Source organism: Palaemon carinicauda, chromosome 12 (genome assembly GCF_036898095.1).
Source record: "Palaemon carinicauda isolate YSFRI2023 chromosome 12, ASM3689809v2, whole genome shotgun sequence".
Classification (NCBI taxonomy): Eukaryota; Metazoa; Arthropoda; class Malacostraca; order Decapoda; family Palaemonidae; genus Palaemon; species Palaemon carinicauda.
The window spans coordinates 52,299,957-52,312,247 of NC_090736.1; the positions used below are offsets into that span (position 1 = coordinate 52,299,957).

Here is a 12,291-nt window from a genome sequence, read left to right on the forward strand (position 1 = left end):
CGTTTACCTGAACTGTACGCGCTGCCATACCCGATGTCGATAGTTTACCAAAAAGGACTTGATGACCAAAGCCAACGCCCTTATGGACAGCCACTTCACGACCTTCAAGACCTCCATCAACGTCTCCACTCCTGATAAAGAGGATGCCTATTCAACATCAACCGAGGCTTACGTGAAATGCGTAGGACATACAAGCCTACCCCGTGACGAGCTGGAGCAGCGACAAAGCCACCCATTACCCACCACTCGCTCGCGCCCCAACCTACGACTTCTACAGCCACTTAATGCCGCCCATCGGTCGCAGTTTTGCTACTACCACTACAGATTCGAGGCAGCCACCAAAAATGTGCCAAGGATTGTCAGTGGCCATAAGATGTGTAAGTAGGCCATCGCTCGGGGCGGTAGCCTCCCGTTTTTCTAATCTTTTCTTTTTACATGATGTAGGAATGGGCATGCGATTTTTGGTAGACATGGGTGCTTGACGTTCTCTTTTGCCACACGAACTCTTCAGGACACGACGTAGTCTGTGTACATCTGCCGACATCTGCCTGGTAGCTGCCAACGGATCTGCGATACCCACCTACGGGTACGAGAACCTCGAACCTCACATTATCGTTTGGAAATGGTAAATTTAATTGGAAGTTTCTCGATGCTGATGTCACATTGCCAATCCTCGGTACGGATTTCCTCTCTCATTTCCACCTTCTGGTCGATGTTGCCCACCGACGATTGGTCAACGCAGACTCAAACTTGTCTACACCTCTTCAACCCTCCCCCTTCAACCTAGCTCTCCACATCAGCGCACCCACAGATACCTACGCCCACCTCCTCACATCGTACCCGGAAGTTTTCCGTCCAGAACTTCGCAAAACGCCCACGGCTCTGGCCAATCACAGTATTTATCACCATATCAAGACAACGGGACCCCTAGTCTTCGCAAAATTCAGACGTCTGGCACTGGAACGATTGGCAGCCGCCAAACAGACGTTCCCCGAAATGGAGGATATGGGCCTTTGCCAAAAGGCCTCCAGCCCATGGTCGTCACCCTTACACATCGTTCTGAAGAAAAACAGCTCCCTCCGTCCGTGCAAGGATTACAGTTGCCTGGACATGCAAACAGAACTGGATCACTACCCTATCCCAAACATCGCAGACATGACCTCCTACCTGCACAAAGCAAAGGTTTTTTTCCACGCTCGACCTCCTGAAGGGGTATTATGAGGTGCATATGAACCCAGAAGACATCCCCAAGACCGCCAATACCACTCCGTTTGGTCCATACACCTTCAATTACTCCTGTTTTGGCCTTCGTAATGCTGGGGCCACTTTTCAACGTCTCATGGATGGCATCTTAGGGGACCTCCCCTCCTGTGTATGTTATGTGGACGACATACTTATGTTCTCTTCCTCAAAAGGGGAACACCTCCATCACCTGCGCATCGTGCTCAACCGCCTGCAACAAAACGGCCTTGTAGTCCGGTATGACAGATGTACCTTTGGCGCCAACGAAGTGCCGTTCTTAGAGCACCGCATCACTCTTGAAGGGATCCATCCCCTCCCTGAGAAGATAGCAGCCACTCAGATCAACTATTATCACCGTTTTCTGCCAGCCATTGCAGCCACTCTTGCTCCCCTCTACGCCTCCCTCAAGGGCAAGCCAAAAGACCTGAAGTGGGGTCCCCTTCAAGAAGCGGCCTTCTGCAATGCAAAGAAGGCCCTATCAACCGCTGCAGCTCTCACTTTTCCCATCACACATGCCCCTCTCCTTCTCTCAACCGATTCCAGCGACGTCGCTATTGATGCAGTACTTGAACAGGTGGTCAATGGCTCGCTCCGCCCATTGGCCTTCTTCAGCAGAAAACTGTCCAAGGCAGAATCGGCTTATTCTACCTTTGATCGCGAATTGCTGGTGGTGCACTTGGCTGTCCATCATTTTCGCCATTTCTTAGAATATACGCCCTTCATCATTTGCACAGACTACATGCCCCTGGTGCACGCCTTCACTCAACAGTCTGACGCCTGGTCCGCCCATCAACGCCGACATCTTTCCGCTATGGGAGAAAACAATTGTACCCTTCAACACGTCCCTGGGAAAATAAATCCCGTTGCCGATGCCCTGTCAAGAAACACGTTGGCTGCCGTTCAACTGGGACTGGATTACAATGCCTTAGCTGAAGCCCAACGACAGTATCCAGAGTATCAAGCATGTAGGACATCTTGCACATCCCACCATTGGGAAAACATCCCCCTCGTCAATTCCAACACCACCCTCCTATGTGACGTCAGTACTGGTGGACCGCGACCTTGGATTCCTGCACCCATGCGCCGACAGGTGTTTGATTTCATTCACGGCCTTCCACATGCCTCGCGCCGTTCTGCTGCCCCGCTGCTGAAGGCGAAGTTCATTTGGCATAGAATTTCTAAGGATGCTAAGGATTGGGTCCGCGCCTGTGCTTCTTGCCAAACTTCTAAAGTACATCGACACATGGATTCAGGAGTGGGCCCCTCTCTTCAACTTCAGCGTCGGTTCGCCCACATTCACATCGATGTTGTAGGCCCCCTACCCACATCACAAGGACATCGCTACCTGTTTACCGTCATCGACCGCTCCACTCGTTGGCCTGAAGCTATTCCCATGAAAACTTCAATGTACGCCTCATGTACATCTGCCTTATTCTCACGATGGATTGCAAGATTTGGTATCCCTGAGCATATTACTTCTGACATGGGTACCACTTTCACCTCTCAATTGTGGACATCATTAGCGAATCTCCTAGGCATCACCCTACATCAGGCAACTGCCTATAACCCCGCTGCCAATGGAATTGTTGAATGTTTTCATCGCACCCTCAAAGCAGATTTGATGTCCCACTGCAAGGATTCCAACTGGTTTACTCAGCTTCCCTGGGTCCTCCTGGGATTAAGGATCACTCCTAAAGACGCCCTTGACGTTTCAGCAGCTGAAATGGTGTATGGCGACCCGTTGGTCATCCCTGCCAATTTTTTTCCTTTTGCATCCTCCACCGACAATCTCCAGCGCATACATCACATCGTGGGAAAATTTACTCCCTGCTGCTAGACTTACAAGCCCCCAGAAAAGCATCACATACCGACACACTTGCAATATGCAACGCATATTTTCCTACGCAACAACGCTAGCAAGCCACCGCTAACGCCCCCTTACACGGGCCCTTTCCTTGTGATCCGACCCAGTCTGAAAGCATTCCTACTAAACATTCGTGGCAAAGAAGACTGGGTCTCCATTGATCGTCTAAAACCTACTTATCTCCTGCCAGATGACCCACCTACAGTTCGCCTCTTTACAACAGGGAGCCCTATTTAACATGTACAGTATGTCATTTTTAGGGGAGGAGCCATGTACCAACCGTGTGTCCCACGATCATACATGGTAACGACATTAAATTTTTTGTATATTTTATGCTTTGTATCTTCGCTCTCCCCTCGCACTGATAGGGACCTGAAATAACATGTCTGTTTTTCTCACCGTTAACTGTTAACAGCACCGGTTGTCGGTTGGACATGAAATTGCTTGTTATGTTTTTATGTCCTTTTTGCCTGGAGTTTATGTATATATAAATGGATGTTCTGTAATAAAGTTACTCAGTTGCTTTCATCCTACCTTCTTAGTCACAGTCTCTCTCAGCGGGTCACATCTCTGTCATTTATGAGCGACCTTTAAATCTTAGACCTTAAAACAATAATATATTCTTGAATATGATTCTAAAACTGGAATTCATTGGTTATTTCATATATTCCAGAGGGAAGAAACGTGTGTTACTGTGACACCAGTTCGACATCCATCTAGTCAATCAATTAATTGATAAGTTATTATGCAGCATGCTATCTGAATAGAATACAAAAAACTTATAATAATCTTCATTTTTCGAAAAATTTAAGTAAAATTTAAAAAAGGACAAAGCCAGATCTCTAACAATTTTATACCTCCTTTATCACTATTTCATAGATTTTAAAACAAATGAGTTCAATACATATATAAAACTTATATGTACCTTTTGAACTAGATACCACTCCCCTTTCTCACCCCCTTCAGTATTTGCCCCCCATTCCCCCCAAAAAAGAAAAACAAGCACAAAGAGAGCATCGACAGATTCTTTGTTTTTTTCTTTTTTACTGTAGTAAGTACTTTTTTCTCTCTTTTGAAGAATAAACCAATGATATGTTGACTGGTTATTTTTCCTTTTCATTATAGATTTTTATTTACATTCTATATTTTACATTTTTCTATTGATATGATTATGTTTTTTTCGGTTAGATGCTATTATCAGTATATGGTTTCAAGAAAATCTTTATTTAGTATTTTACGGAGCAATAATTACCAAAATTGGAGCCTCTACATACATATCTTAATTAAAAAAAAAATCGGAAAGTTTGTTTTTACAGATTGCTTATTTTGTGTTCATTGTTGTTATAACAATTAGATCGAAAGGAGTCATCATTATATATATGAAACAATGTATAAAATCATTACCCGCCTGAGAATAGGTAATTGAAGTCGTGCTAATAAATGTTGGGTCTACGATATTACTTATTAAGAATTGAATTGGCTAAATTGATCACAGTCATAGTAATACCAAACAAATAATAGTCAAAGATTACTGGCATGAAAAAATTCAGTCTTCTTGGAATTTCTGTCAGAAACCTCTTTTTTTTATGAAGAAAAGTGATGAAATAAAGAATAGAGATACAGAGATAAAATCGACCTGTAATTGTTTGTTGCATTGGATAAGGACTTGCAGTAAATCTTGACGTCCAGCTTGTTGAACTGCTTGTTCTGCCGTTATTGAATGACTATCGTTTGGATAACGACGATCTGGATAACAACAGTTTGGATAACAACCGTTGGAAAAACGACCCTTTGAATAGCAACCGTTTGGATAAAAACCATTCTTATAACGACCTTCAGGTGAACACCCGGTTGGATAGTGGTCAAGCGGTTAATGACCATTCAGAAAACAACCATTTAGATAATGGCTACTTGGATAATGACCATTAGGATAATGACCTTTTGGCTAACCATCACTCGTATACCGACAATTGGGACAATAACCGTTTAGATAATGACCATTTGAATAACTACCTTTTGGATAGTGACCATTTGGACAATAACCATTTGGGTAAAAACAATTTGGATAATAGTCATTTGAATAACGACCCTTTGGATAACAAGCATTTGGACAATAGCCGTTTGGGTAGTGACCATTTGAATAATGACCTTTTGGATAATTACCATTTGGATAACGACCATTTGGACAGTAACCGTTTGGAAAATGACCGTTTAAATATCCAAATTATGGATAACGACCCGTTGCATAACGCCCATTTGGACAATAACCTTATGAATAATGACCATTTGAATAACCTCCCTTTGGATAACAACTATTTGGACGGTAACCATTTTGATAATGACCATTTGAATAACGACCTTTTGGATAATGACCATTTGGATAATGTCCATTTGGACAGTAACCGTTTTGATAATGACCATTTGAATAATTATCCTTTCGATAACGACCTTTTGGACAATAACCGTTTGGATAATAACTGTTTGAACAACGACCCTTCAGATAACAACCGTTTGGATAACAACCCTTTGGATAATGACCATTTAGAAAATAATTGTTTGGATAATGACCATCTAAATAATGACCGTCTAGATAACGACCATTTGGATAATAATAGTTTGCATAATGACTATTTGAATAACAACCATTTGGACAGTAACCGTTTGGATAATGGCCATTTAAATAATGACTCTTTTGATAACGATCATTTGAAAAAAGAACGTTTGGATAATGACCATTTGGATAATGACCATTTGAATAACGACCCTTTGGATAACAACCATTTGGACAATAACCGTTTGGATAGTGACCACTTGAATAATAATCCTTTGGATAACAACCCTTTGGATAATGATCCTTTGGAAAATAAATGTTTGGATAGTGACCATTTGAATAATGACCCTCTGTATAACCACCATATCCATAATAACTGTTTGGATAATGACCAATTGAAGAACGACCCTTCAGATAATGACCATCTGGACAATAACTGTTTGGATAATGACCATTTGAATAAGGACCCTTTGGATAACGACCATTTGGACAATAACCATTTAGATAATGACCATTTGAATAACAACCCTTTGGATAACAACCCTTTGGATAACGACCATTTGGAAAATAACCATTTAGATAATGACCATTTGAATAACAACCCTTTGGATAACGACCATTTGGAAACTAACTGTTTGGATAGTGACCATTTGAATGACGACTCTCTGAATAACGCCTGTTGATGGCATTTGTGGACTATGAAAAAGCCTTTAATAACGAGCACCGACCAATTTTGTGGAGAGTCCTGCGTTATTATGGAATTCCTCTTAGATATGTAAACTTGATACAGTATGTTCATGAGCATAGCAAGTGCACAGTCAATGTTAATGGAGTCTTATCAAAGGAATCTCCAGTAAACAGCGGAGTACTCCAAGGGAATGTGTTGTCACCTATGTTCTTTATCCTTCTCATCGATTCTGTAATGCGCAGAACAGTCGGATATGATGGAGAAGGAGTGGACTGGATTGGTGATAGGAATTTAGCAGCCCTAGAGTATGCTGATGATGCTGTCCTTGTTAGTAGAATACCACAGTATTTGCAATGCTTGTTTACCAGAATGCAAGAAATATCACATGAGGTTGGACTGAAGATAAATAGAAGAAAGACAAAGGGGATGAGAAAAGAGTACACAATGGAAGATGAAACATCATTGGAAGGAGAAAGGATTAATGAGGTAGAATCATTTAAGCATTTAGGAGCACATTAGAATTAGAGTTCAGTGGAATATTGAAAAAAATAAAATCAGACAATGGCTAGGTTAAGTAAAATTTGGAAATCATATCGACTGAAATTACATACAAAATTCAAACTGAATATCAGTTTAGTGAGATCGGTGTTACTCTATGGACATGAGTCACGGTATAACAACGAAACAATCTCCAATAGATTTAGTAGTTTTAAGAACAGGCCCTCAGAAGGATACTGGGAGTTGAATGGCAGAACAGGGTTAGAAATGAAACTAGAAACATTACTAGAGTGTCATATGTGGACGAGATCATGATGAGGGGTATATGGAGATGGTTTGGGCATGCTCTTCGCACTCCCCAGGAGAGATTAGTTCGCCAAAAGTTCAGTGGGGCTCCAATAACGCACTAGAAGAGTTGGAAAACCCAGGCCTACATGGCTGAAAACTATGAAGTGCAAAGTAGGATATGATGAATGGAGAAGTATTGAATTAAAAGCTCAAGATAGAGACGACTAGTGAAATCTAACCAAGGCCCTTTGCGTCAATAGGCGTAGGAGGAGATTAGGATGATGATGATGCATAACAACAAGTGGATAATAATGTGGAGGATTAATTTTTGTTTTTATTTCTATTTACTTTTGTTTGCCAAATCCAAAGAGAGAGAGAGAGAGAGAGAGAGAGAGAGAGAGAGAGAGAGAGAGAGAGAGAGAGAGAGAGAGAGAGAGAGAGTCAGCGAGCGAGAGACAGTTAGTGTATTAATTGTTTGTTGTGAGAAAGACTGTTGGTATAAATGAGAATGTTTGTTTATGATTTAGCTAGGTTGGGACAGTGGTGTATGTTTTGGGCAAATGCATATTTTGATTTGACTGCAGACAGAGGCAGTTGTGTGAATGCTGGACTACTATTATTATTCTTTCGACCAGCGTGGAAGTGTTGATTTATTTTTTGAGCTGTAATTCCTCCTTTGGAGAGATTTTCTTTGAATTTGAAATTAATAGTTGACGACCTGGCTTATAATAAGGAACTTGACACGACTGCTCGGATTTAGATGATTGTTGATGACCTGGACCGAATGAAATTCCGATTGCCGTTGATGATGATGATGATGATGATGATGAAGATGATGATAATAACCACGGCCCCAATCAGGGAAGTAGTTATGGCAAACTGCCACCCAGAGGATTATTGACCACAAAGCTGTGTTAGTGGGCTGCAAAAGACCATTGGCAGTGTGTGGAAGATTGTGTTGGTGTCCATAAAATATATTATATAAACATACAAATGTTGGTGTGCGGTTAATCTCAATTTTTGTTAAGGGTTTTGTTGGTTATTTGAATGGTGGTATGGTTAATGTCTATTTTGTGTTAAGTGTGTGATTACTGATAAGTGATTTTTTGGGTTGTGTTTAGTTTTAAGAAATATAGTTTTAAGGTTATGTTTTGTTTTTATGTTCTTTTTGTCCAAGAGTCCCACTGCTGATAATGTAAGGGGAAAGTTTGTGCTGAGGAAACATTTGTCTGTTTAGAGTGATTCAAGGGTGTGGGGGTTGTTCTTGTAACATCCAGCTACATTATTTTGGTGCCCGAACAGGGACTGCCGAGGTGGGATAAGAAGCTGGACTCTTGGACAAAGGATTGAATTAGGTTAAGAAATTAGATATAAGACAGAAAAATGGAAGAGCAGAACAAAATATTAAAGGAGGAATTGGGGTTGGCTAAGGAACGAGAGGAGAAGTTATTGTTAGAAAATGCGTGGTTAAGTTGTGAGGATGAGGAGATGCGAAAGGAACTGAAAGCGCTAAAGGGAACTGTAGGAAGAGTAGAAGAAGGTGTTGAGATAAGAATGCGAGAGAATGAGGAACAAATGGAGAAACGAATGGAAGCTATGATGGGAAAAGTAATAGGAATGATGAAAACATTCATGGGTGGAGGAGCAGTCGGAGGAGTGGCCTCTGCTACGGGGTAAAGGGTTGCTAGTGGAAGAAATGGTTAAGGTAAGTGATAATGGGAATATAGGAAAAAGAGGCATTTGAAAGTTTTAAGTGAGGAGAAAGTGTAAGAATATGCATAAAATGGGTGTAAATGTACAGTTGAGTATGGAATATAAATGTGTTAATACAGATGAATCATGGCTGAGTATGAATGATACCCTAGCTTCTCCTTAGATGTTGTAAAAGAAAGTATGACGAATGCGAGAATGAGAGATAGGAGAATGATAAGTAGTATGAATGAATCTTTTATTAATGTAAAAATTGGTTTTGATGAAATGGATGAATTGCTGACGGAATTTTGTTTGCCAAATCCAAACAGAGAGAGAGAGAGAGAGAGAGAGAGAGAGAGAGAGAGAGAGAGAGAGAGTGTCAGCGAGCGAGAGGTAGTTAGTGTATTAATTGTTTGTTGTGAGAAAGACTGTTGGGTTAAATGAGATTGTTTGTTCATGTTTTAGCTAGGTTAGGACAGTGATCCATGTCTTGGGCAAATGCTTCTTTTGATTTGACTGCAGACAGAGGTAGCTGTGTGAATTATGGACTACTATTATTATTCTTTCGACCAGCGTGGAAGTGTTGATTTATGTTTTGAGCCGTAATTCCTCCTTTGGAGAGATTTTCTTTGAATTTGAAAGGAGCTTGACACGACTGCTTGGATTTGGATGAATGTTGATGACCCGGACCGAAGGAAATTCCGATTGCCGTTGATGATGATGAAAATGATGATAATAACCACGGCCCCAATCAGGGAAGTAGTTATGGCAAACTGCCACCCAGTGGATTGTTGACCACAAAGCTGTGTTAGTGGGCTGCAAAAGCCCATTGGCAGTGTGTGGACGATTGTGTTGGTGTCCATAAAATATATCATATAAACATAAAAATGTTGGTGTCCAGTTAATCTCAAGTTTTGTTAAGGGTTTTGTTGGTTATTTGAATGGTGGTATGGTTAATGTCTATTATGTGTTAAGTGTATGATTACTGATAAGTGATTTTTTGAGTTGTGTTTAGTTTTAAGAAATATAGTTTTAAAGTTATGTTTTGTTTTTATGTTCTTTTTGTCCAAGAGTCCCACTGTTGATAATGTAAGGGGAAAGTTTGTGCTGAGGAAACATTTGTCTGTTTAGAGTGATTCAAGGGTGTGGGGGTTGTTCTTGTAACATCCAGCTACATTATTTTGGTGCCCGAACAGGGACTGCCGAGGTGGGATAAGAAGCTGGACTCTTGGACAAAGGATTGAATTAGGTTAAGAAATTAGATATAAGACAGAAAAATGGAAGAGCAGAACAAAATATTAAGGGAGGAATTGCGGTTGGCTAAGGAACGAGAGGAGAAGTTATTGTTAGAAAATGCATGGTTAAGTTGTGGGAATGAGGAGATGCGAAAGGAACTGAAAGCGCTAAAGGGAACTGTAGGGAGAGGAGAAGAAGGTGTTGAGATAAGAATGCGAGAGAATGAGGAACAAATGGAGAAACGAATGGGAGCTATGATGGGAAAAGTAATAAGAATGATGAAAACATTCATGGGTGGAGGAGCAGTCGGAGGAGTGGCCTCTGCTACGGGGTAAAGGGTTGCTAGTGGAAGAAATGGTTAAGGTAAGTGATAATGGGAATATAGGAAAAAGAGGCATTTGAAAGTTTTAAGTGAGGAGAAAGTGTAAGGATATGCATAAAATGGGTGTAAATGTACAGGTGAGTATGGAATATAAATATGTTAATACAGATGAATCATGGCTGAGTATGAATGATACCCTGGCTTCTCCTTAGATGTTGTAAAAGAAAGTATGACAAATGCGAGAATGAGAGATAGAAGAATGATAAGTAGTATGAATGAATCTTTTATTAATGTAAAAAATGGTTTTGATGAAATGGATGAATTGCTGACAGAAATATTTGAGATTTTAGGGCCAGATGATAGTGAGATAGATGGGATAGTGCATGATATATTAGATGATAGGAGCATAGATGGGAATCGAAATAGGACAATGAATGATAGCGGTATGGAAGAAGTGAATGAGAGAGGATATGAAGGCCGAGTTACTCGAAGTAGAGGTCCTGTTCCCGATTGCGACTGGGTTATGAAAAAAATTAGGTAAGTGTTGTATAAGATGGATTTGGCAAAGTAATAGGGGAGGAGTGTGGAGGATTGATTTTTGTTTTTATTTTTATTTATTTTTGTTTGCCAAATCCAAAGAGAGAGAGAGAGAGAGAGAGAGAGAGAGAGAGAGAGAGAGAGAGAGAGAGAGAGAGAGAGAGAGAGCGAGAGAGTGTCAGCGAGCGAGAGGTAGTTAGTGTATTAATTGTTTGTTGTGAGAAAGACTGTTGGGTTAAATGAGATTGTTTGTTCATGTTTTAGCTAGGTTAGGACAGTGATCCATGTCTTGGGCAAATGCTTCTTTTGATTTGACTGCAGACAGAGGTAGCTGTGTGAATTATGGACTACTATTATTATTCTTTCGACCAGCGTGGAAGTGTTGATTTATGTTTTGAGCCGTAATTCCTCCTTTGGAGAGATTTTCTTTGAATTTGAAAGGAACTTGACACGACTGCTTGGATTTGGATGATTGTTGATGACCCGGACCGAATGAAATTCCGATTGCCGTTGATGATGATGATGATGATGATAATAACCACGACCCCAATCAGGGAAGAAGTTGTGGCAAACTGCCACCCAGAGGACTGATGACCACAAAGCTGTGGTAGTGGGCTGCAAAAGACAGTTGGCAGTGTGTGGACGATTGTGTTGGTGTCCATAAAATATATTATATAAAGATACAAATGTTGGTGTACTGTTTTGTTAAGGGTTTTGTTGGTTATTTGAATGGTGGTATGGTTAATGTGTATCTTGTGTTAAGTGTATGATTAATGATAAGTGATTTTTTGGGTCGTGTTTAGTTTTAAGAAATATAGTTTTTAAGTTATGTTTTGTTTTTATGTCCTTTTTGTCCATGATTCCCACTGCTGATAACATAAGGGGAAAGTTTGTGCTGAGGAAACATTTGTCTGTTTAGAGTGATTCAAGGGTGTGGGGTTTCTTCTTGTGACATCTAACTACAATAACTGTTTGGATAATGACCATTTGCATAACAAATCTTCGGATAACGACCATTTGGACAACAAACGTTTGGATAATCACCATTCGAATAACAACCCTTTGGATAATGCCCTTTTGGATACCGACGAATTTAGATAATGACCATTTGGATAATAAGCATTTGGATAACGACCACTCAGATAACAGCTATTTGGATAATGACCGGTGTCCTGAAAATACAAGAAACGGCAAATAGCCTACCCAAGAACCACAACAGAAACTGATGTACTCCCTCTGCACCTCACAGTTGTATTTATGGAAATGCAATTAAGACCATCGTACCCGAGCAGTCACTTCCATTTAAGTATGAGATAAAGACCCGGGAAATTAGACTGGTGAAAGATAACTAATCCTTGCAATTAATCTTTGCA

At 40.7% G+C, this 12,291-nt stretch overlaps 2 protein-coding genes across 2 annotated transcripts; both read left to right on the top strand.

The window, feature by feature from the left end:
* Nucleotides 1-2,320: 2,320 nt before the first annotated feature.
* LOC137650812 (putative uncharacterized protein DDB_G0289263) lies at nucleotides 2,321-6,340 on the top strand. Its single transcript, XM_068383968.1, has 3 exons — nucleotides 2,321-2,699; nucleotides 4,770-4,945; nucleotides 5,036-6,340. The coding sequence occupies exons 1-3, from the start codon at nucleotides 2,321-2,323 to the stop codon at nucleotides 6,338-6,340; spliced, it is 1,860 nt and encodes a 619-aa protein (XP_068240069.1).
* On the top strand, nucleotides 6,340-8,481 carry LOC137650813 (uncharacterized). The gene is made up of 2 exons (XM_068383969.1): nucleotides 6,340-6,672; nucleotides 8,434-8,481. The coding sequence occupies exons 1-2, from the start codon at nucleotides 6,340-6,342 to the stop codon at nucleotides 8,479-8,481; spliced, it is 381 nt and encodes a 126-aa protein (XP_068240070.1).
* Nucleotides 8,482-12,291: the final 3,810 nt, after the last annotated feature.

Coding starts and splice junctions, on each gene's coding strand:
- LOC137650812 (XM_068383968.1), top strand. CDS start 2,321: ATGCGCCGACAGGTGTTTGATTTCATTCACGGCCTTCCACATGCCTCG. Junction 2,700..4,769: donor ACGATGGATTGCAAGATTTG/GTATCCCTGAGC, acceptor GCATTGGATAAG/GACTTGCAGTAAATCTTGAC. Junction 4,946..5,035: donor ATTCTTATAACGACCTTCAG/GTGAACACCCGG, acceptor AATGACCATTAG/GATAATGACCTTTTGGCTAA.
- LOC137650813 (XM_068383969.1), top strand. CDS start 6,340: ATGGCATTTGTGGACTATGAAAAAGCCTTTAATAACGAGCACCGACCA. Junction 6,673..8,433: donor ATGCTGATGATGCTGTCCTT/GTTAGTAGAATA, acceptor GTGCCCGAACAG/GGACTGCCGAGGTGGGATAA.